This window comes from Ailuropoda melanoleuca, chromosome 2 (genome assembly GCF_002007445.2).
Source record: "Ailuropoda melanoleuca isolate Jingjing chromosome 2, ASM200744v2, whole genome shotgun sequence".
Taxonomy (NCBI): Eukaryota; Metazoa; Chordata; class Mammalia; order Carnivora; family Ursidae; genus Ailuropoda; species Ailuropoda melanoleuca.
In genome coordinates, this window is record NC_048219.1 from 165,860,003 (window position 1) to 165,887,832 (window position 27,830).

At 35.6% G+C, this 27,830-nt stretch overlaps 1 protein-coding gene across 4 annotated transcripts in view; it reads right to left on the bottom strand.

The window, feature by feature from the left end:
* Positions 1 to 27,830, bottom strand: part of TRAK2 (trafficking kinesin protein 2) — a 65,265-nt gene that overhangs the window by 26,077 nt on the left and 11,358 nt on the right. For 3 of the 4 annotated variants that reach the window (XM_019796008.2, XM_002915848.4, XM_011220547.3), the window contains 2 exons: positions 12,345 to 12,634; positions 5,684 to 5,878 (listed from right to left, as the gene is read on the bottom strand). In XM_019796008.2, the coding sequence (XP_019651567.1) occupies positions 5,684 to 5,878; positions 12,345 to 12,435 (286 nt within the window). In that variant the 5' untranslated portion in view covers positions 12,436 to 12,634. Of the gene's footprint in view, positions 1 to 5,683; positions 5,879 to 12,344; positions 12,635 to 19,021; positions 19,078 to 27,830 lie in introns of those variants that run through there. The other variant, XM_034654950.1, reaches the window with a different exon arrangement.

Consider the following 27,830-nt stretch of genomic DNA (forward strand, 5'->3'; position numbering starts at 1 on the left):
ATCATCTCTATGCTCTTAAGTTAATTACAGAAAACCAGCCAATGGTTGCAAACCTAAATGTAACGTAGGGTGGTGGGTCTCATCTCTAGATTCTAATTTAACTGATTTGGAGGAGCCCCAGGGCACATACAGTAAGTAAAAGATGTCCAGGTGTTCTGACGTGGAGCCAGCAATAAAAACTACCAATTCAGAAGTAATACTTGAAGCAAGAATCAGGAATCCTAGAGACTCAGTTAAAAACAGCTTTTATAGGGACGTCTGGGTGGCTCAGTCGGTTAAGTGGCTGCCTTTGGCTCAGGTTATGATCCCGGGGTCCTGGGATCAAGTCCCTGCATCGGGCTCCTTGCTCAGCGGGGAGCCTACTTCTTCCTCTGCCTGCTGATCCCCCTACTTGTGTTCTCTATCTCTGACAAATAAACAAAATTTAAAAAAAGTTTTATAAAACTAATTGAAACAATATTATTCCCCCTACTTGTGCTATCTCTGGCAAAAAATTAAATTAAGAAAAGAGTTTTTAGAAAACTAATTGAAACAATATATGACATAATTTATATTACATGATTGACCAGAGTTGAAGGTGAAGTGGTAAATTTATTTTGAAGTAAAACCAGTTGTTAAGGCTGTAATAAGGAGCTGTGAGCTACAAGTCACGCATGAAGAAAGGGGAAGAGAAAATAAAGGACACAGTAATACACAAAAGAGATGTTTAGAATAAAACATGTTTTAACGAGGAGAAACTAATAATAGTGAGGATAATAATGAGGTGATAACAACAACTTCCACCTCACAAGGTCATAAAAAAAAACTTTGGTCTGCTCATTCTCAGTAATGGGCTCTTTGTGCCATGCTGCTGTTCCTGTCACAGTTCCACCAAGATCAGAAGGCCTTTATCTGATGAGATAACCAGTATCCATCTGTGAATGCAGGTTATAAAACAACACAGATCTCAATTTTATTTTAAAACTGTGAGCATATCTATCTTATACATATGGATATAGAAGAGAGGCTGGACGGATACACATTAAAACATTATAGTGGTTATCTCTGCGTAGGGATTATGGTTGATCTCTTGTTTTCTTTTTAATCTTTTGCTAATTTTCCATGAAGAATAAATGTTATCTTTGCAATAAAAAAATAGCAGCTCTTGTTCAGAGGTTTCAAAAAGCAAAAATGAATTTTCAAATGCTTAAATATTTATTATGGCAAAGAAGTTAGATAATGCAACCAGAATTCTCCAATTTCTGTTTTATGTGAAACAGTCTCTATCTATGCTACTGAGCCCCCAAAGCTGGGCCACCTCAATTGCATAGAGCAGCTCAATTGATGTCAGTCAGTCACAAAGCATATAGAAATGCAATGAATTCCTCCCTGTAGCCTAATCAGTTCTGTCTTCTCTTCCTTAACACGGTACTCTTGGTAGATCTGTTGCTTGGGAAGATTCCAAAAATACTCAGGGCAAAGCTCTTAAGTGTTCTCTTGGCATTTAGGCATTGTGACTAAATGCTTTCAAAGTGAGAGACTAATTCTTCACTATAATTCTGTAACCAAAAATGCAGAGCCAAGCAGACTGATTTTATTATAATCAATTCTATCAAATCCTATTTTCCCTTCAGTTCTCAGCTGTTAAAATAAAAATGTTATGTAGTACAGAAATTAGCAGTGTTCCTTGTTTACAGACACAAAACTCCTAACTCTAAAAAAATTTTTATATATTAGGGGAGATGATAAACATTTTTACAGGACAATTTTGCAAGTTGTTTTTCAAAGGTGTAAGATTTGGAGAATCTGATGTTCCTGGGAAAAATATGGGGGGGGGGTATGCTTAAGTACTTTACCAATCCTTACTTTAAGTTCTAATTCTGCATAATTTCACATGGACCACTCAACCTCACATTTTTTTCAGGTTAGGAAGGGCCAACTCTCTGTAATTTATATGAGATGGTGCTTGATAGTTCTCTCATGTGTCCCTTTTCAAGGTCTAGAGTTTTTACCACAATTACTGAAATTTAAGAAGACTTCTAATCTCTCCAACCCTCTCGCAGCAAAAAATCAAAAACAAAGCAACAAAAACCAAAAATGAAACACAAAGCGCCCACGTGGCATAGTCAAAGCCACAAGAGCTCCCTCCTGGTAACTACAGACAGGTCTTACAGTTTTAACCCCAAAGAAGTGACTGCTGCTCTTGCTGCTATAATATGGAAAACGTTTCTGCAATACAAAAAACTGCCTTCAAAAGAACTGAGAACAAAAAGAAGGTGCTGATGATATATACCATCTAGGACAGTCTCTCTCAACAGGGTTCCAGGGGAGAATTAAGACCTACATATAATGATTCGAGTGAGACAATTTTCTCAATTCTCCCATAGATAACACTCAATAGGTGTCTTGGGGCATACGACTTAATTATTTTGTGGAACTGGTTGAGAGGAAATATAAATACGCTAACTTCCATGATCTGACTTATGGTTACTGCTTCCTGAACATTGTCAGTTATATTTCTTTTCCTGCCAGTATAGATTAATAATTTTTGAGGGCAAACCTTGAGGAAAAGTATAACCAAAAGTAATTATTTCTGCAACTGTATTTCTCTACAAAATTATACAATCTCCTTAATTCCTTAAGTTCTCCAATGAACATCACTATGAAATGGCCATATAGCTTTGGTTGACAATGCTTTGTACTGGTGGTTCTCAGTACTTCGTGTGCATCCGTGCTCTCAGGAGGACTTACTAAAACACAGACTGCTATGCTCCACTTTCAGAATTTCTAATTCTGTAGATCTGGGGTAATGGCCCAAGAATTTGCATTTCCAAGTTCCCAAGTGATATTGAGCTCTTAACTAAAACTTATAAGACTAATCATTTCCCCCAACCCTTTTTTCTTATGCATTAGAAAGTGGTACAGGTGATCCCTTATTCCCAAATAAAAAATACCCTGGAAGGCAGATCAAGTTTCTTTCTATCTTTAGCTTTTCCATGAACAAATGGTACTTTCTGTTATGATGTGCCCCGACTGCACTGCTCACCCCACAGCTCATTCTGGGTCTCCCTCTTAATAAAATTAAGGAAATCCTGAGATGACTTGTTCTGCATGCAAAATATTCTTTGAGTATCTTAAATTTTATATATGGCAAGGACTACGATGGAATTATTTTTTTGGACCCCCCATTGCTCTCAAGTGTTCTACTTTAAAAGTAAACAATCTCTTTCTGGTTTGGTGGGGACTTCAGAGAACATCCAGTCTCCTTTCATCCATGTGAGGTAGGCTCCTGACCCCAAATCCTGCCCATGCTTCCTTCTAAATTTATTTTTCTTCTCACAGCTCTTTCAACTTCTTTGTGTTACAAAAGAGAGAAAGTACCTCTGCCTGTGCCACCTCTTTTTATTAGTTGTTAAAATTCATTTTAAGGACTAGGTGTATCTACTGGTATGTGATGGGAGTAGGGATAAGGAGAGGCTGAAGTAGGACCAGGGAGCTAAACCCTAAGACGGCTTGTCAGGGTACATAATAATTATGCACAACCACAGATCTTGACATCTCAAAGGGACAGAAAACTGTTGGAAAGTATCAGAGAATGTTTTGTACCTTGCTTTTTAAAACACTGATCAATTTGCTAAATAAGTAAATCACTTATCTTTTACATTCATAAGATGCAAATTCAAAATGAAGTTTATTTATATTTGAGTGAACTGTTAACCCAAAGAATTGGTACCTTTAAAATAACAGTGAAATTGAGGCATAGTACAAAGATAAAATATTAGTGGACCAATTATAATCCTAGCTTATTTGCTTCGTGATTTTTTTTAATTTTTTTATTTTTTATTTATTTTTTATTTTTTATTTTTTTAAAGATTTTATTTATTCGACAGAGATAGAGACAGCCAGCGAGAGAGGGAACACAAGCAGGGGGAGAGGGAGAGGAAGAAGCAGGCTCACAGCAGAGGAGCCTGACGTGGGGCTCGATCCCATAACGCTGGGATCACGCCCTGAGCCGAAGGCAGACGCTTAACCGCTGTGCCACCCAGGCGCCCCCGTGATTTTTTTTTAAAAGCTTTTATTTATTTATTTGACAGAGATAGAGACAGCCAGCGAGAGAGGGAACACAAGCAGGGGGAGTGGGAGAGGAAGAAGCAGGCTTCCAGCGGTGGAGCCTGATGTGGGGCTCGATCCCAGAATGCCAGGATCACGCCCTGAGCTGAAGGCAGACGCTTAACGACTTGAGCTACCCAGGTGCCCCATTAAGGATATCATATATAGTGCAATTTTCAAATTGTTGAAATGAAAATATTACCTTTAGACTAGAGGACTAGGATAGTTTTCTGGACCCTGGAAGTATGGATCTGTAACATCCTATTAATCTTAAGTTTTAAATTGTTTCCTTGAACATTAGGATTTACTTTGTATAAGGTCTTGAAAACCAAGTATTTTGAATTTGATTATCATTTATTTTCCAAAGAAGTTTATTTTTATTTAAAATTCTTCCTAAAAGTAACTCCATGAAATTATGATCGAAGACAGCTTTCTAACTACAGTTCCATCCTCTAGTGGCATATATGACAAAGAAAAAAGTAAACTAAGGGGCACTTTTTGTGCCACCTTAGCAAAATAATGACAGAAACTAAACTTATCCTGATGAAATTTCAGTTTGAATTTTCTTCTCACAAATCTAAAAATGCATGGAACAAAGAGAAATGGAAATAAAAAACAAGCACTTTTCAGAAAATCTCAAGCAAGCAGCTTCTCAAACTTGAAAGTTAAGAAAACCTTAACAGCTTTTCAGCTGTTTAGTTTAATATTCAGCTCCTTACAAGAATTATTGAGGAAGAAATAGTTTTATTTGCATTTCTTGATGTTCTAATTCAAGTTTAAACAATGTTTATGATTTATTTTTCCTGAGCAGTAAGTAACCTGATTCTAGGAAAACTATTAAAAGCAAGTTAATCATTACTATGAAAATCAGTATTTCACAACAATCATTAAAAACACTGAAGCACTCACTGGGAAAATGTCTAGGAACTAATGCAATGTCTTATCTAATTCGAGTGAAAAGAATTTTACAAACACATCAATGTTGAACTTTTAAACTTTTATTATATATCCTAATAGCTACTTTGCACACAACATTTTTATAGTGAATGAATAAAAAAAGTCAGCTCAGCCTGAAGCAAATTTTTGGAATGACGTCAAAAGCAAAAGGTCTCCATACTTTAATTATTAAAAGTATTTACGTATCCAAAAACTATGCCTCTTAATGACTGACCTAGTTCCTGTGACTGTGTTTAACATGAAATATAAAGTAAGTTAGCTCATGGCTCAGGACATCAAACTATCGGCATAATAAATGTTTTGAGATATAAAGGGATATTAAACTTCTAAATTAAAATTTCAACTATTTTTTTTTTTAAGTTCCTTTCTCTACTCAGTCTGAGAAAAGTATCAAATAAAAGGAAGGAGAAATGGAAACATCTGAGTATTGCCTGCAACCCCAGACACTCAGAGTCATAAGAATGACAAACTCGCTGCATTCAGATGTAACACAGAATCATCTCTTTGTGTTGTGAAATCAGTTTGAGGTAAAGTAGGTACATGCCTAGGGATGCCAAATGTTTTAAAAGTCAACACCAAGATACTTATGATCTTTACTTCAATGGACAAACTCTAATAGGGTAAAAAAAATACTCACTCATATAATGGAAAGTCTCTTCAGCAAGGACTGGAGAGAAGGCATCAGACGCATGCTGCTGCTGGTGTGGGGACTGAGTCCAGTCTTGATTTTCATATAGAAAGAGAGAGTCTACTCTTAGCTTATACTGGGGGAGCTGTTCTTCCAGCAGATTCACCAGCTCAACTTCAGGGAGATCCTCATTGGAGCAGACATCTAAAGAGGAGATGCCATGTAAATGAAGCCAATATATTCCAATTTACTAGGATACAGAGAAAACATCAGTGAAACCAGTTTGCAAAAGTAGGATAACCAAAGAAACACTAGCCAGGATAATTTCTCCAGTGATTTTTATTAATATATGTTGGTACTATAGTTGGTCTTTCTCTAGGTTTCTTTAATATGAAAACTTCTATAATAAAAATAATACCATGAATTTAAATTCCACCCTATTTAACAATATATTGCTTGGTGACTATAACTATGTTTTAAAAACTAAAATGAATTTGAAGAAATTTCTTATTTCCTCCTTATCAGTCTATTTAGTGTTGCTTAAAAGAGAGCTGAACTCAAATAACATATATGCTTGGGGGGAAAAGGCAACACAAAACAACAAGCAGAAAATAGCTAGTTCAAAAGGAACAAAGTGACATGTTCTTTAACAACAAAATTTGAATGCTGTGGGAGGATTCTTCAAAATTTGGAAAAATTACATTTCAGTATATTCTCACAGTAGATATAAAAAAATTAACATTTATTGGTTAAATGTTACCAGTAATGTTAACATTTCAGCACAGTGTTCCAGCACTAGTACTGGAATAAGTACTTTATCATTTTTATTTGAAAGATGTGGTACATGTGAAGTCCTGAATACTTTCCACATCATACTCTCACCCACACACGTCTAGCTACCTCCTGCATACACATCTCTGAACACACTTGGATTCTCTGCCTTCATGCGTTTGCTCCTGGCTCCCTCCTGTTCCAAATACTGCCCCTCATTTAACGCTTTCCAAATTTAGCAGTTTACAGAAAAAGTAAATTTATCCTTTTAACATGCTTAAAATAGAGAAAATACAGGATGTCATATCAACCCTCACACTTTGTAAAGAGATCTGGTATTTCCTTTGTGGGTGGTATAAAGAAACATTCTAACTCTGGCAAAGAACAACAAAGTTCATTTTAAGAAAACATATCTTAAAAGAGTAAATTTCTACTATTTGACCTTAACAATGACACTTCAATAAATCAAATATGAGTAAGCTGACAATATCACACACCCCAGTTTGCCCAGGACAAGCAGTGACTTCATAGTCACAAAGATGAGGTACATAATCACAGAGATGAGGTACATTAAAATCTTAAATACGGTTCTAAAGAAGCTCTCAACCCTTAGCAGATCTTTTTAAAAGCCCTGAAAATACAACGAAATTTTATCACTACAAATTCCATGTGATCATCCAAATTTTTCCTACCATAAATATATCACATACAGATTGTCAGTGTAATACTTGAAAGAAAAGAAGTTGACTATAAATACACGCTGAGCTATAAACAGGCTTGTGGGCAATTCAGGAAATAAAGAACAAAATTTAACATTTATTAAAAGAGCTTTTATTCCCTAGAAACTGTCTTTTATTTATTTTATTTTATTTTATTTTATTTTATTTTATTTTATTTTAGGAGAGCACTTTCATTTTAATTGCTTAGCAAATCTTTAGTGTAAATGACATTTAAAAATCTTTATTGCAATTTCCTTCCCTGTCACCTCCTCTTCAACCCACAACATGTTTATTTAACACAACTGCTAACCATTTAAATTAGAAATTGTCTTTTAGTATGCATTAATGAAATTCTGTGAAAATTCAAGGTCATCAATTCCCTATTTCCAAAAGGTAGTTTTAAAAACACATATAACAATCAAGTTTTAGTTGATTAAATGTCCTTGACTCGCTCCCTCTATTTGCTTCTGTATTTCTGATAATGTACTATTTACTACTCTTCTGATTATGCAGTCTTAACAACCCCCTTGTTAACATTTTATCTTCCAAATGTCCCCTCCATATGCCCATTTCTTTTTAGCCACATTGTATCCATTTAGATTCAAGGACTCCTTTTCTTTCTCTTGAAGAGCCTCAAAACTGGTCTGTCCTCATATACTCAAGTTTTCCTCCATATCTGCGTACCTACATTATGTCACTCTCCTACACAAGAGGTCTGAATTTCATCTAGCCATTGGAGAAAAACCTTATGAACAGTTGGGATAATCAGTAAACAGGCTCAATAATGAAAAAGATGATAAAATTAGTAAACAGCAATATAAAAACAGCTATTACTAATATGCTCAAAGATTTAAAAGGAAAACATAAACTTGATGAAAAGAGAAACAGAAGCTATATCAATCTTAATAAAACACAAGTAGAACTAGAGTACAATATCTAAACTGAAAAACTCACTGGATAACATTAACAGATTAAACATTCTCCAGAAGAAAAAAAACAGTAGTAGACTTGAAGGCATAGTAATGTAAACTATCTAAAATGAAGCATGAAGAAACAAACAAACAAAAAAAAAACTGGAGAAAAAAATGAACAGACCATTAGTGATTTCTGTCATAGTATCAAACTGCCTAACATACATGCAACTGGAGTTACAGAAGAGGAGAGAGGCAGAGCAGAAAGAGTATTTGAAGAAATAATGGCTGAAATCTTACAAATTTAACTAAAACTATAAATCCATAGTTCAAAGAAGCTCGACTCTAAGTAGAATAACACAAAGAAAACTCAGAGAGAAAATCTTAAAAGCAGAGAGAGAGAGAAAAAAAGGACATATTACATTTGAGGGAACAAAGACAAGAATAATCTCATCAGAAGCAATGCAAAGTAGATGACAAGAGATGCACTAAAGTGTATGAAAAGTCAACTCAGAATTCTGTACCAGTGAAAACACCCTTCATAAAAGGTGAAATAAAGACTTTTTCAGACAAGCATAAAAGTGTAACTATTCATTGCCAGCTGACCTATATTACAAGAAATGTTAAACTTTCTCAGGCAAAAAGGTACAAAATGCAAAGTTCAAGCTACAAAAAGAAATAAAAACTGATAGAACTGGCAAATCTGTATGTAACTATATAAAACTTTATCTCATAATTTAATTTATAATTGACTGTTTAAAGTAAAAATAATAACAATTAATTAGGTATATAACATGTAGATGTAAAAGACATGGCAACAATAATACAGAGGATGATGAGGGAAAGAGAAGAATACTGTTGTAAGGATGTCACTTTATGAAATAGTACAATGTTATTTGAGGATGTACTGAGCTAAGCTAAAAAGGCATATTGCAAACACAGAGCAACCACTTATAAAAATGAGACGTATACCTACTAAGTCAATAGTGGAATTAAAATGGAATCTTAAACAAAACAAAACAAAACTCCAAAACTCAGTTCAAAAGAGGGAAGGAGTGGGGAAAAAACAAAGAACCATTAAGTGGAACAAAGAGAAAACAAATAATGTACACAGTCTACTGACTCAACCAAACTGATAATTATATTAAATGTAAATGTCTAAACATCCAATTATAAAGTAGAGATTGTCAGACTGAGTTAAAAAACAACAACAACAATCTAACCATAAGCTCTCTATAGGAGAAGTCCTTTAAATATTCAGGTAAGTTAAAAGTAAAAGGATGAAAAATGCTATCATACTAATTCTACACAAACTCTTTTAAAAAAATAGAGGCAGGACTATTTTACAACTCATTTAAGAGGCCAGCATTACTGCAATACCAAAGTCAAACAAAGACAACGCCAAAAAAAAAGTACAAACCAATAGTTTTCATAAATGGGGCACACACACATACACACAAAACATTAATAAATCAAATCCACAATTTATCAGAAAGATACTACATCATGGCCAAGTGTGGGTTTTCCCCACAAAGCTGGGTTTAAAAATTCAAAAATAGAAAAAATTAAAAATCAACAGAATTCACCACTTAATAGACGAAGAAAGAAAAACCATCTAAGTAATGGAGAACAGGCATTTGACAAAATTCAACACCCATTCATGACAAAAACCTTTTATCCAACTCCAATTTGAAAAAGGCCATTCTGAAGAAAATTAATGGCAAAACTGTAATTTTTCTCTAATACTGGAAATATGGCAAGGATGTTTATTCTCATTACTTTTATTAAAAAATATACTGAGATCCTGTCCTATTCAAGAAGGCAAGGAAAAGAAACAAAACACATCCCGAATGAAAAGGAACATGTAAAACTGTTTCCATTTGTAGACAACATTATGGTTTACATAGGGAATTCTTAGGAATCTATAAGAAAGTTAATAAAACTAAGCTGGGCTGCCCAGGTGGCTCAGTCACTGAGGCATTTGACTCTTGATTTTGGCTCAGGTCACGATCTCAGGGTTATGAGATCGAGCCCCACATTGGGCTCTGTGCTAAACATGGAGCCTTCTTTTTTTTTTAAGATTTTATTTATTTATGTGACAGAGAGATAGCCAGCGAGAGAGGGAACACAGCAGGGGGAGTGGGAGAGGAAGAAGCAGGCTCCCAGCGGAGGAGCCTGATGTGGGGCTCGATCCCATAACACCGGGATCACGCCCTGAGCCGAAGGCAGACGCTTAACCGCTGTGCCACCCAGGCGCCCCTAAACATGGAGCCTTCTTAAGATTCTCTCTCTCTCTCTCTCTCTCTCCCTCTGCCGCTCCCCTGGCCTCCACTCCCTGCTGGTGTGTTCTTTCTCTCTCTCAAAACAAAATAAAAATAAAAATAATTTTTTTAAAATAAAAAAATAAAACTAAGTAAAGCGAAGTTGCAGCATACAAGGTCAATATATAATTAATTTCATTTCTATATATCAACAGTAAACACCTGGCGAATGAAATTAAATAAAAAAGGCCATTTACAGAAGCAGAAATAAATATAATTTTTAAGATTAAATTAAATAAAATATGTGTAAGACCTGTATAATAAAAACTACAAAATACTGTTAAAAGAAATTAAAGAAGACCTAAATCAATGGAGAAATAAAACATGTTCATGGATTGGAAGACTAAATTGTCTTAAGATGTCAATTCTCTGAAGTCTATGTAATACCATTCGAAATTCCAGCACTCTTTTTTGGCAAAAATTGACAAGCTGATTCTAAAATTTATGTAAAGATGTGAAAGATTTAGAATGGCCAAAATAATTTTTGGAAAAAAAAAGAGCAAAGAGAGTTTATATTACCTGATTTTAAGATTTACTATAGAGTTACAGAAATCAAGACAATGTGGTATTTATGTAAAGACAGATTTAGGGATTAAAGGAACACTGTGAAGCATCCAGAAATAGAACCACACACACATACGCAAGTGATTTTTCAGTGAAATTACCCAGGTAATTTAATAGGGTGAAAGACAGTGTTTTCAATAATTGGTGCAGAAACAACTAAACATTCAACTGAGAAAAAAAAAAATCTGGACCCTAACCTCTTTCCATATGCAAAATTAACTATAAAATGGACCACTCACCTAAATGTAAAAGCAAAAACCATAAAACTTTTAAAAGAAAACAAAGGAGGGTGCCTAGGTGGCTCAGTCGGTTGAGTGTCTGCCTTCAGCTCAGGTCATGATCTCAGGGTCCAGGGATCGAGTCCGACATCAGGCTCCCTGCTCAGCGGGGAGTCATCTGCTTCTCCCTCTCCCTCCCTCTCTGTGCATCTCTCTCTCTCAAGTAATAAAAAATCTTTATTAAAAAAATAAATAAATAAAAGAACAAAGGAGAATATCTTTGTGATCTTGAAGTATATGAAGATTTTTCAGAAACAACACACAAAAAATTAAACTATTAAAAGAGCAAAAATTGAAAACTAGACTCCACCAAAATTTAAAACTTTTGCTCTTCAAAAGGCATCAAGATCATGTAACTAGTGGTTACATGAGTATATATATTTGTCAAAACCAAACTGTGCACCTAAAATGGGCACATTTATTTTATCTTAAAGAGGTTACAATAAAGTTGAATAAAAAATGGAAAAAACTTTGGGTTTGGATGGATTTCAGAATTTTTTGGAGTTTTAGAAAAGTAATGCTATATGATATACAACAACTCCAACTGGTTTTGTAGCAGCACCCCATATTTAAAAACAGTAATACACTCTCAGCAAACAAATATTCACACTAAGTGAAATAAGTCTAGAAATAGCTACACAGGTCAGGTTTTGTGTACCAATGAATTTTAGAACCAAAGTTTAGAAAACACTTCGGGTGTTCAGAGTTTTTTTGATTTGGTCTTACAGATAAGGGCTTATGGGCCTATACCTGTGTTTGAATAACCTATATGTCCTGAGAGCTTCTTAAGTGTCATAAACTGTTGTCAGGTGTCTGCAGGGTATATAAAAAAGCAACTCTGTCCTTGCTGAAGATACAAATAGAAAGACAAGAAGGGATGATAAGTATGATGCAGGTCCTGCTGACCAGGGCTCACATGGTACAGAAGAATCTGACATAGACAACACACAAGGCAGATTTTGATAATTCAGAAGGAGACCAGGAGAAGGAAAGATTAATTCAGTTGGTCTCTCAGGAGATCAGGATGGAAGGCGAGGCCCGAGTTTCATCATGGCAGATCTTACATGCTAGGAATAGCACTTCAATATTTATTAAACTGGACTCACCAGTAATACTCTCTGAGTCTCTGTGACTGATATTCATGAGGTTTTCTTCACCTGTTGGTGATATAAAAATGGCATTCTGTGATTGACTCATGCAGGATCCTTTCTTGCTTTGGTTGACAAGGACAGCTTTGGTATGAATCAGAGTAAAGGAAATCCATTAAGCCATTCAATAACAAGATGGATGTGGTCGTACAGATATTTTCTTTTAAACAGCTTTTTTCTGATGAGTCAAATGACATCTGCAGCAATGAGTGCTCTCATGTGATTATCATACCCTGGAGAGTCATGACCTAAAACAAAGAACACATCAAGTGGCTTTAGAATTCAGCATGCTCTTTAATAACAGCAGTCCAATTACCTGAAATCTTTGTCATTAAGAATGTCTTCCTAGTGATACATACAACATGGCTAAATCTCAAAATAATTATGTTGGATGAAAGAAGTCAGACAAGGATAAAATATATAGTGTATGATTCCATTTACATAAAATTCTAAAAGTGTACGCCTATCTACAGTAACAGAAAGCACACCGGTGGCTTCCTGGGCCTGGGGATGGGATTACCATGGGGCAGGAGAAAAGTTTTGGGGATGACGAATATGTATTATTGTGGTGTGCAGTGGTGGCTTCACAACTATATACACATGTCAAAACATGTCAAATTGTTCACCTAAAATATGTGAAATCTAATAATAAATTATAATAATGTTTAAAAATTTTAAAGAAAATCAACTGTTTAAAGTAAAATAATAATAATAATAATACATTATGGAGTCTATAACATGTGCAGAAGTAAAATGTATTACAATAATAGCACAAAGGCCAGGAAGAGAAAAATGTAAACATACTGTTATAAGGCTTTTATATTATACATGAAATAGTAAAATATTCTTTAAGGTAAACTATGATAACTTAAAGATGTATACTATAAACCCTAAAGTAACCAATAAAATAACTCAAGAATTACAGATAATAAACCAACAAAGGAGATGATATGGAGTAACATAGAGTTTCTCAACTCTGGCACTACGGATATTTGGGGATAATGAATGCTTGGTTATGTACATTGCAGGATGTTTAGCAGTATGCCAGTAGAATTCTCTCCCTACACCCTCTCCCAGTTGTAAAACCAAAAATGTCTCCAGACATTGCCAAATGTCCCCGGGTAGGCAAAATCACTCCCAGCTGAAAATCACTGATATAAAAGATGCTCACCTCACTTACAACTAAATAAAAATGTAAAGAAACTATTTTTCACCTATTTGATTAGCAAACATTAAGTTTTATTATACTTATTGTTGAAGAAGCAGCACTCATACAGTTGATAAAAGTGCAAACTGGTACAGGCTTTTTGAAAGGCTATTTGGCAATGTCTACCAAACTTTTAAGTGCACATACACCATAATTCAACAATTCTACCACTAGGAATTTATAATATGGATATACTCACAAAGTATGACAAAATACAGGCACAAGAATGCCTATATGGTATTTTTTTAAAGCATAAACACATGACTGGAATGAAAATATCCATAAAGAAATGGTTTAATAATGGTATACAAATGAATGTAATGCATTAAATATGTGTGTGTACTTGAAAAAAATTATTAACAGTTAGGAAAACTGTTCAATACTAATTATAAGCCTGGCTTTTTTTCAAAAGACAGTCTCTACCAAATAGTCTCTACTTGGCAACTTGCAGCTTCTATTTGTGGCTAATTCATTCTCATGCATACTATTTATAGGCATTGTAAACATTCAGTGCTTTACAAGAGTAACCCCCAAGAAATGGAAAGCAACAAAGTAAAGGCATTAAAAGAGACTGAAAAATTGTCACTGAGGTAGAACAGAAAAGCACTCTCAGTAAATACTAGGAAAGAGGGTTTCAGAGATGAAATCGGCAAGAGAATTAAACACTACAGGAAAGGCAAAGGAGAGATTTGGTTTAAAAAGGGGGTACTAGGACCATAAAATCATTAACCTAGAAACCAATTCAGCCAAGAAGTTAGGCCCCAAGCTAGGCTGCAAGGAGTAAGGAAGTGAGATGGTAAGGATGGAGTTTACTGAGTACAGACCAGGATTTTCAATACCAACTTTCAGGTTTACATGGACCAGTAAAATTTCAAAAACTTCTGTGGTTATTGGCATAGGGTTGCCTTTTTTTGAAAAATACATTTTGTAAGGAAAAAAGACATAACGGAATAAACAATTCTTCCCAAAGAAGGAGTTTATAATTTTATTATGTTGATATAACACAAATTTAATTTTTCTATATTTGAATTCAGAAAATTTTAATAAATAAAAATTCTTAAATTCTATACTAAAAGGCAACTTAAGGAATAGGAAAAGATAGTTGCAAATGACATATCTGATAAAGGGTTAGTATCCAAAATATATAAAGAACCTATAAAACTCAACACCCAAAAAACCAAATAATCCAATTAAAAAGTGGGCAGAAGACATAAATAGACATTTCTCCGAAGAAGACATACAGATGGCCAACAGACACATGAAAAGATGCTCAACATCACTCATCATCAGGTAAATGCAAACCAAAATTACAATGAGATATCAACTCACAACTATCAAAATGGCTAAAATCAGCAACACAAGAAACAACAGGTATTAGCAAGGATATGGAGAGAAAGGAACCTTCTTGTACTGTTGGTGGGAATAAAAAACTGGTGTGGTCACTGTGGAAAACAGTATGGAAGTTCCTTGAAAAGTTAAAAATAGAACTACCCTACGATCCACCAATCGCATTACTAGGTATTTACCCAAAGAATACAAAAATATTAATTCAAAGGGATACATGCACCCCGATGTTTACAGCAGCATTATCTACAATAGGCAAATAATGGAAACAGCCTAAGTGTCCACTGACTGACTGATGAAGATGTGGTGTGCACACACACACACACACACACACACACACACACACTGGAATATTACTCAGCCATAAAAAGATTGAAATCTTGCCATTTGCAATGATATGGATGGATCTAGAGCATTATGCAAAACACATCAGTCAGAGAAAGATAAATACCATATGATTCCAGTTATATATGGAATTTAAGAAGCAAAACAAATGAACAATGGGGAAAAGAGAGACAGAGAGGCAAACCAAGAAACAGACTCTTAACTACAGAGAACAAACTGATGGTTACCAGAGGGGAGTGGGGTGGGAGGGGGGTGTATGAAATAGGTGATTGGGATTAAGGAATGTATTAGTAATGAACACTGGGTCTTGTATGGAAGTGCTGAATCACTATACTGTACACCTGAAACTAACATAACACTGTTAACTATCTAGAATATAAATAAAAACTTAAAAAAAATCCTATTTTATATGTAACTGTTTTCTTGAAATATGTCTGTCAATATAGCAATTTGTACTAGCCAGTGCAAAATGAGGTAATACTCAAAAGTATTTTTTTAGGTACTTTAACTCCAGTTGTCAAAAATTCATTTTCATATCCAGGATCAGTCTACTGTATGTAACTGAATTCTTCCCCATGTACCTTATTGTCCATATTGCCATTCTTAAATCAATTACTTGCAAGGGGAATGGAACTAAAATTGGATCAAACTAATAAAGATTTATCTGCCCACCCCCACACCCAGAAATTGGGAGGAGAAAGATAACAACCTCCCCCGAAGTATATGACCACCAGGTATTTGAACAAAATCTAGTGGTTCTGCCATCAAAGAATTGAGGGAGAGGATGATGATGCTTGAGTAGGCAACCAAAACCATCTACTACATAAGTCTTTATGTCACATACGATCTTACCCAAGGTCTTTTAAATTATAATATTCCAGAGACCTGGATTTATAGATTACAAACCCAGCAGTATATTTTTAAAAATAGAATGGCGATATAAATGTAAGAATAAACATGCTGGTGTATAATAGGCCTAGTGCAGGGTCAGCAAACTGCCTGAAAGCTGAATTGGCCTGCCACCTGTTTCTGTATAACCTGTGAGCTAAGAATAGTTTTTATATTTTTAAATAGTTGAAAAAAAATCTAGGTTAAAATGTTTTGGGGCGCCTGGGTGGCACAGCGGTTAAGCGTCTGCCTTCGGCTCAGGGCGTGATCCCGGCGATCTGGGATCGAGCCCCACATCAGGCTCCTCCGCTATGAGCCTGCTTCTTCCTCTCCCACTCCCCCTGATTGTGTTCCCTCTCTCGCTGGCTGTCTCTATCTCTGTCGAATAAATAAATAAAAAAATTCTATTGTGCTCCCTCTCTCACTGGCTGTCTCTGTCTCTTTCGAATAAATAAATAAAATCTTTAAAAAAATTTTTTATAATATGTGACAATTATATGAAATTCAAATTTCAGTGTCATAAATGAAGCTTTACTGGAACACAGCCAGCCTTATTTGTTGATATACTGTCAACTTGGTTGTTTTCATGCTACAATGGCTGAGCTTACTTAGTAATTGTAATAGAGAACTTACAGTCAGGCAAAGCCTAAAATATTTACTATCTGACCCTTCACAGAAAATGTTTGCCAACCAATCTAGTAGTAAAATAATTCAAGCATCAAATAACCATCTAAGTCAATGATTTCCTAGATCAACTTAAACAGGGAATTCCTCCTTAGATCACTACCTCTAGAAGAATTTCAGTAAGAACAGACTTCTACTTTCTATACCTACAAGTGTATTTGAAGTTATTTCAATTTCTTAAAAAGCATTTTTTACAAAGTAGCTATAAGTTACAAATTTGCTTGTGAAGAAAGAAGTAGAGAGAGGAAGATAAGGAAGAAAGAAGAGAAGGAGGAGGAAGGGGATGAAAAGAGAATAGAAGCAAGTGCTTCTCATACTGGTCCAAATTGGGGTTTTTTTTGGATATATTTTTTTATAATAATTTTTTATTATGTTTTGTAGTCACCACACAGTATATCCCTAGTTTTTGATGTAATGTTCCATGATTCATTATTTGCGTATAACACCCAGTGCACCATGAAATATGTGCCCTCCTTAATAACGAGGTCTACTTATTTGGTTGCTATGGGGATTAAGTGAGTTATGAGAGGCTAACAGGAACACCTACTACCTCAGAGGGTCTCTGAGGGAATTACATCAGTTAATACATGTAAAGCTCTTAGAACAATGCCTTACATTACAGTAAATACTATGCAAATATTAGTTATTATTTCTATCAACACCAAATAGTACTGCTTTATTATCTTTACTGTTATTGTGTCTTATACAAAGTTGGGAACAATGTAAACCCTACTCTTTACCACTTAATGGCATCTTCTCTTAACATAAGAAATCCCATTTACTTCCTGCCCTGTAACAAGTGATGTTAGCTTAGTGCCATTAATCATTTTTCTTTCTACCTCTCGATGCATGAATAAAACAGAAAGCTTGCAGAGCCAGAGTCCTAAATGTAGTAGAAACTGCTGGCAAACTCTGGCAAGCACAAACAACACATTTTCAGTGCCCTTCCTAGTTTGTACAACATATTCTTAGTACTTCCTTGAGCACCAACTATTTTCTATGCTGGATCTTAATTCACTCTTTTCAGGAACAACTTCACTGCTTTTCTTCAGTCAACCAAGCATGCATTATTTAACAAGAAGCCAGCCTTTACAATTCGTGCACATGTAGGAGAAAATAGAGTAAACAGCCAAGTGACTTATTTAAAGAAGAATAAGACTTAAAAAGACCAAAACATGTCATTGATAGAAATATTGCTGAAGAAAACGTGGCTAATGACTTGGTTTAGCCTAGCCATGGAAAGAAAATGGTCAACAGCATGTGCCAAAATATAGGCCCTGTGCCTTAAAAAAAAATCTTACTACTTCCTTAAAACAGCATACTATGGCCCAAACAGCCTTACAGAAAAGGCAAAACAATTCAGAGATACTTCATCTTAACAGAAGCACGAGCCTGGAATTAAAATAAACATAGAGGTTTTTTTTTTTTTTTAAGATTTTATTTATTTATTTGTCAGAGATAGAGAGTGAGCGAGCACAAGCAGGGGGAGCGGCAGGCAGAAGGAGAAGTAGGGTCCCCGATGAGCAAGAAGCCCAATGCAGGACTTGATTCCAGGACCCTGGTATCATGACCCGAGCCGAAGGCAGCCCTTAACCAACTGAGCCACCCAGGCATCCCTAAATAAAATCTTAACAACAACAAAAAGAGTTGGGGGAAAAAAAAGTGGGGGGTGGTGTCACCACCAAAACCCAACCTGAGGAGTGAGCAGCAGAGCTCAAAAAGGCAGAGGCCACACACCAAGTCTAGCTGCACTCATGTGCCCTACTATATTACATTGGCTATATTCAGCACAGCTGTTCTATCAGCAGTTGTAAAGTTCACCCTTAGGAAATAGGAATTGTGCCCAGCAAATACTTTGTCCCTTTTTTTAAAGTGATCTTTTTTAGATTTAAAGATCAGTAGGGTTGGGGCGCCTGGGTGGTACAGTCAGTTAAGCGTCCAACTTTTGGTTTCCACTCAGGTCATGATCTCAGGGGCATGCATTCCCTGGCATCAGCCGTGCACTGGCCTCTGTGATCAGTGCGGTGTCTGCTTGAGAGTCTCTCTCCCTCTGTCCCTCCTCCCTGCTCGCTCTCTTGCTTAAATACATACATACATACATACACCTTAAAAAAAAAGATCAGTAGGGTTTTCAGAATATGAAATATATGGAGGCAACTCTACTTACAAACAGGTTGGGTTCCAAAAGGCTGTTAAATCCATTAGTTTAAAAGTTCAAAACCATGAGTGAGATTTAGGCTTATGGGCTCCGCATTGCCTCCTAACTATATATTTTGAGCATTTTTAAAAACTGCCCTGTTTTGTTTACAATGAACATTTGCTGAGGAAGGCAACCCCTCCCTGCCACAATCTCTACCAACAGGAGAAGGGAGTGAACCTCTGGCAGCTAAGGAATCCACACCAGGGCTTCACCTGCAGATTAGGAAAAACGGTGAACCCATGGTGCCATCTGTGGTTTTTGATAAGTTTCCACAACAGCACTTGCATTCAACACGCTTAGTCCTTAAATTCTTGAACTCTTAACTTTAACTGAATCTTTGACTAAACAGGCATCCCACTTTAACAATGATCCTCTGCCAAAAACCATTTCAAACATTCACACTTCCTCACCTTTGGCTGTCAATTGCACAGGTACATCGTTTTTCATGGAATTGTCCTTCATGATCATTCTTATTGTCTAATCATATATTTAACGTGTAATTTTCTCACTTTCAGTTTTTTATACCATTTCTACTTATGTGTCCATCAGTCTATCACTAGCACTGCTTTTAGGGACAAAATGGGGTTTGTAATATTTATAAAATACCTCAAAACTATATACATATAAAACAAACAAGCTACCGATAACAATAATGGCTGAACTGAAAATGACCACCTGATGGTGACCAGCAGAGCTGAATGTGCTCTGGGGCATACTCTGTCCCTAGCCAGAAAGTTCCTAATTTATACATTTTAAGCAGATGAGCTTGCATTTAAAAAGATTTATAAGAAAGTAAACCTACTGTGCAAGAACAGGGCTTTTTGTCCTATACATTTAGAGATATAATTTTAGATGTCTTGTGTTTGGCATTTCATTTCAAGCCAGATATTAAAGGTCTAAAGAAAATTTCAGCCCAATGTCTTGTTTGCAAAAGATAATGAATTTATACTCTTTGAAGTAATCTAGCCCAAACTACTGAAGTGGAAAGGGATACTGTTTCTCTGTACCTTCCTCAACAAATAGTGAATAGCTAGAGAATGTGTGACAGCTAATAAGTATTTGTGATTCATCAGGGTCTTCAAATCCCTAAGAACTAAAACCACCATAGCAACACTGAAGAAGGTTTTCTAGATAAGGAACCACTTCTGAGTCAATGATCAATTTTACAGAAGAGCAGCCACATTATACAACTGTGGCTGCACATTCCATACCTTAACTTTTATAATGTTAGGCAAATAATCCAAAAGCAAAAAAAAATTAGGGTTTTTTCAAGAAAGCAAGGTCTAGTCATTATCAGAAGCCATTCTGTTTCATATTTCACTTTTATATCCTCATCAAAGTACAATGACAGTTATCAAAATGTGACCCCAATTACAAGGAAAATGTTAAATCATGCTTCCATACCTACTCTTTAAGAAGTTATGAAAACAGGATTTAAAAGAATTTATTAAAAGATAAGATTTTATGGTGCTTAAATAATTAAATTTTACCCATCTGGAAAATTCACACATCCAACGTGCTGGAGTACCAACTACAGCATCTAGTGAAAGGTTATCATTATCACTGGATTTTATTTTCAAATCTTAGAAGTACAATATTAACAATATTAAACATGTTAGTGGATGTGTTTCCCTTTCCTATTTGACCTTATGACAATTACATATATTGGTATTCTAAAGTTAAATAGCTCCTTTGTATTTGTATTGGACTATGAAGTAACACATACTATATGACCCATTTATTTTTTACAGATTCTTATTTTGTTCTCCATATTCCCTAATTAGTAATATTAAAATTGAGAAATCTATACTTAGATAACTTAATCCCTTCTTTGCCTCAGTTTTCTCATTTACAAAATAGGGACAATCATAGTCCCTTTCTTCTAAGTTATGTGGATTAAATGTGTTAATATTTATAAAGCATATATAATAGTACTTGAACAGTAAACAATATTTATGTGTTAAATATAATTTAAAAGTTAAATAAAGAAGTAGAATTATAAAATACAACAATACCGGGGCGCCTGGGCAGCTCTGTCAGTTAAGTGTCTGACTTTTGATTTCAGCTCAGGTCATGGTCTCAGGATCCTAAGATCAAGTCTCGATTGGGCTCCGTGCTTAGTGCGGAGTCTGCTTGAGGTTCTCTCTCTCCACCTCCCTTTGCCCCTGGCCCCTCCCTCTCTCTCTCTCAAATAAATAAAAAAATTTAAAAAAACCACCGAACAATACCATTTCATGATACCTGGTTATCTGGACATAGAAGATCCAGGATTCAGATCAGTTCCTACCCTTCCACATTGTTAACAGCTCTACTCTCAAAAAGGACATGCTCTTATAAAAAGCATGGCTATATATTTCACCTGGAACTGCCACCTAGCAGTCATTCAGGAGTTCTAACAATTATTCTTACCTAAGGTAATTCTTTCTTGTCACTAACTACTAGTGTTAGGGAAATTCTTACAAAAATTTCCCTGAAAAAAAAGCCCATGGTGAGAATCCATGATGGGAGTATAGCCATTCAAAGGAACCAACAGAAACGACATAGTCAAATTAAGTATATATGTACCCTAAGATCCAGCAATTTTGCCCCCAGTAATTACCTATCTCAAAGAAATTCTCCTATCAGCCTATAAAGAGACATGTAGGAGACTGTCTCCTGTATTGTTGTTAGTGATAGTAAGGTGAGGGCCTACTTCCTAGAGAGCAGATTGGTAAAATGTGGTGGATACAAACATGGAACAACACAACCCTAGAAATACAGTGCTGAGTGAATTAAGCAAGAAGCAAAATTAGAGAGCTACCATAATGACATTTACACAATAAATTAAATTTTTTTCTGCATTAAACTTATAAACATATTAAAATGCTTGCCCTGTGGGTTGGAAAGTGGGGGAAATTTGGAGCAAGGTATGAGATAAAAGGGAAATTTAAAAAAAAAAAAACCTATGGAAGCCCTACTGTTCTTTCAGCAGACTGCTTCTCATATAATTATTATTGTGTCTCTTCAATTAAAGTTTGAACATGTGCCTGAACAGGAAACATTTGCTTTATATATTACTACCTACCTAATCTAAAGCAGTGTAATTAGATTTCAACTAAGGAAATAGTAAAAAAAAAAAAAAAAAAAAAAAAGAGAGAGAGAGAGAGATTCGGCCTCAATATTGGCATTTTCAGGTACTTGGTTAACTGGTAAAACTTTGAAAGGAAGAACATTTAAGTTCAAAGATGACAAGAGTTTAAAAGTAGTGAATAAGCTACATTCCTTAAACTTCTTTCTTATCTGATGAAAATCAGCCATATGCTACCCTGGAAATTTTCATTCAGTTTCTCTCTCTTTAAAACACATAAGCACAACACATAAAATATACACATATACACCTTTGTTTCTCATTATAAACTAATATATTAATTCAAAAAAATTCCAGGCAGTAGAGAAATATGAAGAATCAAATGAAAGCTACTTGTAATCTTTTACCATCTTTCATTTGGAGACAGAATGTTAACATGCTGTTTAGCAACCTACTCATTAATCTTTCCAAGTCAACATATTATCAATCTATGCCATTATTTTAATGTGAATTACACAGAACTTAAAACATACAGTTATATAAGCACGACAGTTTCCATCAGTGACTTCCTAACAATTAACACGTTATTCATCCACTTTATTTATTTATTTTTTAAGGATTTATTTATTTATTTGAGAGAGAGAGAATGTGCGTGGGTGTGGGAAGAGGATGGGGGGGTGGAGAGAGAGAATATCCTCCAGCAGACTCCCCATTGAGCATGGAGCCTGACTCAGGGCTTGATCCCAGGACCCTGAGATCATGACTTGAGCTGAAATCAACTCAAGAATCCACAACATGGGCCAGCAAACTTTTTTGTGAAAAGCCAGGTAGTAAATATTTTAGGCTTTGCAGCCATATAAGGCTTCTATTACCAATTATCTTTGTTGGTTTTTTCAACCCTTTAACAATGTAAAAACCATTTTTAGCTCACATAACTGGCTGAATTTGGTCCATAGGCTATAGCTGGTTGACCTCTTAAATCATGGTATTTTGCACCACAGAATAAAACACTGCAACACCAAACTTTTACAGAAAATGCAATAAATAGCTGAATAAGTATTAACAACATTATCTTTTCAAAACTAATACTAGACAGGAATTCCATCTTTTACTTGACATTTCAGTGTGACAGTAGGTATCAGAGGAAATAGTACATGCATAAAATCCTTAAGATAGACTTGCCTACTAATTACACATTCCTAATTTAATGCATCTTTTCCAACACCCATTCTTTTCAAAATCATTTCTATAAAAAATTGTGATTGGCTTAGAAATATGAAAAACAAAGCATATTATTATCTGGCAGTAAAAAATAATTTAGTGATGTCATATGGTAGTTTAGTCAAAGAAAATGGGATAGAAAATAGCTCAAAGATACTAAATAAAAACAAACCTCAAAAGGGTACACTTCAGTCTCACATTCACAAATAGTGCTGATTTATTTCTCCAAGGAAAGAACAACTTGACACTTAAACTCTATCTCAAATCCTACATCCTTTTAAAAGAGCATTTGCTTCTCTGTATGATCTGGGAAAAAAGCTATACAATGTTATATAGTATATTCAATTTTAATACTGCAAAAGCTTTTTCAAGATAGGGTTTTCTTAGAATTTCTAAAGAGTGGAGACTGAGTTTAGTATGAGTTATTTAAATATTTAAAAGCTTGATAAACAGAGAAAATAAGATTTACTAAAAGATTATTATCACATTATACCTAATAAGGTACACATTTCACCATCTGAACATACGACAGCAGAGCTCCTCTTAGGAAATGAATGCTTTTTGTTTGGGAAAATACACAGAGGGGCACCTGGGTAGCTCAGTCGTTAAGCATCTGCCTTCGGCTCGGGCCCTGATCCCAGCGTTCTGGGATCGAGCCCCGCATCAGGCTCCCTGCTCGGCAGGAAGCCTGCTTCTCCCTCTCCCACTCTCCTGCTTGTGTTCCCTCTTGCTGTGTGCGTCTCTCTGTCAAATAAATAAGATCTTTAAAAAAAAAAAAAAGAAGATACACAGAAAAGCCACTTGTAGAAGATGAGGCCTTGCAGCATCAAAAGGAAGGCTAAGGGGGCACCTGGGTGGCTCAGTCGTTAAGCGTCTGCCTTCGGCTCAGGGCCTGATCCCAGAGTCCTGGGATTGAGCCCCACATTGGGCTCCATGCTCCGCTGGGAGCCTGCTTCTTTCTCTCCCACTCCTCCTGCTTGTGTTCCCTCTCTCGCTGGCTGTCTCTCTCTCTGTTAAATAAACGAATAAAATATTTAAAAAAAAAAAAAAAAAGGAAGGTGAAGATGCTCTGCATAAGACTAGAGGAATAACTGTATAACTGTTTTTTCTTTCTCCGGAGAGGGAGAGAGAAGGCAAGGGAAAGAAGTCCCATCTAGATGGCAGTAGCTCAGAGGCCACAAGAACACCAGGAATTTGCAGAAATCTTAGGGAGGGTTTTGGTTTCCCCATAACATGAAACTGAAGGTTCAAACCAACCATTTAGCTTTTAAAGGGTCTGTCTGGACACTCAGCAGACATTTGGGTTATAGACATATAACAACAAATATTTGTTCACAAGAGCAGTTGGTGTCAAGAATTTATATTCCGGGATATTAATAAAATGACCATAGCTTTTAAATTTTTAATCTTTTTTTTAAAAAAAACAGAAATTTATGTCCTTTTGATTAAAAAAAAAGGAAAAAACAATTATAGGTCTTCAAAAATGAGTAATACAGAGTAAATGGCATTACAGAGTTTAGGATTTCCTGTTCTCTTAACCAAAAATGGGGGAAACATCTTGAGCAGAGACATTTTATACAACAGATTCCACAAAAGAATATGTACTCCTAGAACCAAATAAATCCTTCCCTAACAAATCAGGAAGTATTTTCTTTCAATGTTGAGTGGCAAAATTTAGGTAGTAGGTTAAATCAAAAGACATCATCACCTGAAAACCTACAAAGAGTTCACAGAAGATTAAGAAATAAACCGAACAGATGTAATCATGCTGGCCGACTTAAGAGTATTACTGTATAATCTGCTCTTCAGAGCTTACCGTCAAGTAAAATAGCTAAGACCCCTTGAAACACCACTTTAACACAGCAGTAGGGTAAATTCAAATTTTAAAAGCAGAAATAATTAAATAAAAGGAGAAAACCTGTGTCTTCCTTTCTTTTTGCCCCCTTTAACAATCAAATGTAAACTTGCTTTGGGTGGCTTAAGATGATCCTAAATCCTTCAGTTATTTTAAACTTATAATACTTAAAAGCCCAAAGTAGAAGTTTCCAAAAGATGCCAAAAGAAAAACTGTAAGTACTACAGCTCTTCAGATGAACAAAGTAATCAGTGGCACCAGAACGTGCAATCTTACATGACCAGGAACAGGGTGTAACTTAAAATGGGAGTGAGTGCAGGACAGAATATTATAAACATATTTATAAACATATATATTTCTAGAATGATTTTTTTTAAAAAAGATTTTATTATTTATTTGAAAGAGAGCGCACACAGAGAGAGAGAGTGAGAGGGAGAAGCAGAGAGCCCAATGTGGGACTTGATCCCAGGACCCTGAGATCAAGACTTGAGCAGAAGGCAGCCGCTTAACCGACTGAACCACCCAGGTGCCCTCTAGAACAATGTAATTCTACTAAGCAAAAAAATGCTCAAATTACATTGAGGTATTAGTCATTGTTTTCCAAACCAGGAAAACTCCAGGACTTCAAGGTAAAGGGGAGAACTGACATGTAATGGGTGATTCTGGTTTGCCAATGAAATTCAGGAACCAAGTAAGAACAGATCAATTTTTTGAGCTATGGCTATTATCTGCCACTCAGGAGACAATTAGTCTGAGCTTGATGGCACAGTAAGTAGGCAGCTGAGAACATTTAAGAACCCTCTTTCTCCATCTGCCTTATTAATAGTAGCCACAGTTCTTCAGGATTTTATCACAGGTCTTCTTTCTCTCCCTAAGGAATCTCATCTACTTCAAAGGCCTTAATTTCCAATTATATTATAATTACTTCCCAAATCTCTACCTTTAACCCAAATTGGCATATGATTTTAAACTGGAACTCTCAATATCAGCTTGTAATCAATACCATATATTCATCACTTTCCAAACTGAAATTATATCCTTCTCCCATGAAATGTTTTTTCCTGCTTTACTAATTAGTCAATATTATCAAGTCACCTGATCAGCAGAGCCAAAAATCTAAGAGACATCTTTCTTCTCCTCAATACTTGCTTTCCAGGTGGTCACCTATTCCTGTCTATGTATTCTCTAAGCCTTTGCTATGGCCTTAGTTCAAGCCCTTCTCTCTGGTTACCTGGTCCACCAGCCTCAGCCCTCTCCTACTCTGAGCTAATGAGCCTCTTGGAATGCTTACTGCTACTCCGCCCACCCTTCCCCATTCCCTTAGGGTACTTTTCCTTAAGCTTCGGATGTCCTCCATGTCTAAATGCATGTGTGCACGGCACACACATGTATATATACACACACACACAACTTTTTTTTTAATAATAATTTTTTATTATGTTATGTTACTCACCATACAGTATATCCTTAGTTTTTGATGTAAAGTTCCATGATTCATTACTTGCGTATAACACCCACTGCTCCATGCAATATGTGCCCTCCTTAATACCCATCACCGGCCTATCCCAATCCCCCACCCCTCTCCCCTCTGAAGCCCTCAGTTTGTTTCCCAGAGTCCATAGTCTCTTGACACACACAACTTTTAACCTGGTTTCTCCTGAAGATTGTTCTATAAGGAGAAAAATATAGTAACTATGGAAACCAAAACATAGTTCACTTGATTGTTCTGTTGTATATTAAGAGCAGACATCCTGGCATATTGATTCTTCTTTAGTGAGTTTGCTTAGTGTGTCTTTTCCTCCAGACCTATCAACTCAGAATACACTGAGAAAACTTCAGATTCTAGACACGAACAATTGAATAGGAGACTCTCTGCCTTGTGAAACTTTTCCTGAGCAGAAAGTATTTTCTTTTGACAATGAAAACAACCCAAAACCTCTTTGTTAAATTCATGACTTTACTGTAGAACAAGTGAAACTAGCATTATAGAAGTTTTCTAAGATCAGTTTATAATGTTAAATAATTGATAACAAAGACACAAGAGCCTTCTGTGTTTCAAATGAAAAATGCATGATAAAGAAATATATTCTCAATTCTGTTCCAAATTCAGTCTTTTCTAATAATAATAGCTAATGGGGACAGAGCACTTACTATGTGTTAGGCATTGGAATAAATGCTTTATGCACATGATCCTTTTTAATTCTCACAATAACCCCAAGATGTGAATAATATTATTCATTTTATAAATAAGAAAACTGAAGCTTAGAGGTTAATTAACTTACCCAAGCTAGGGAGACCCCAGAATCAAACACAAGACTATGTTTTTCCAAAGCTCGGACCTCCAACCTCTGAGCTCTACTAGCAAGAGACTAGGAACGTGAAGGACGGTGAGTGTGTGTAGTTTGAGAAATTCTATCTCTTCACTCCACTTTGTAAAAACACATATTGATTAATGAATAAAGAAAAACAATAAGCTTCCAAATTTTTTTTAGTCTCCATTTTTTTTAAGTGGGTTATAATTTGCTTTTAGAAATAAGTCATCTGATCCCAAAGTTGGCTGTATTTACAATGAAGCAGAATGATCTCTGTTTTTATGTATATCATATGCCATAAGAACTCCAAATCTGAGTTTG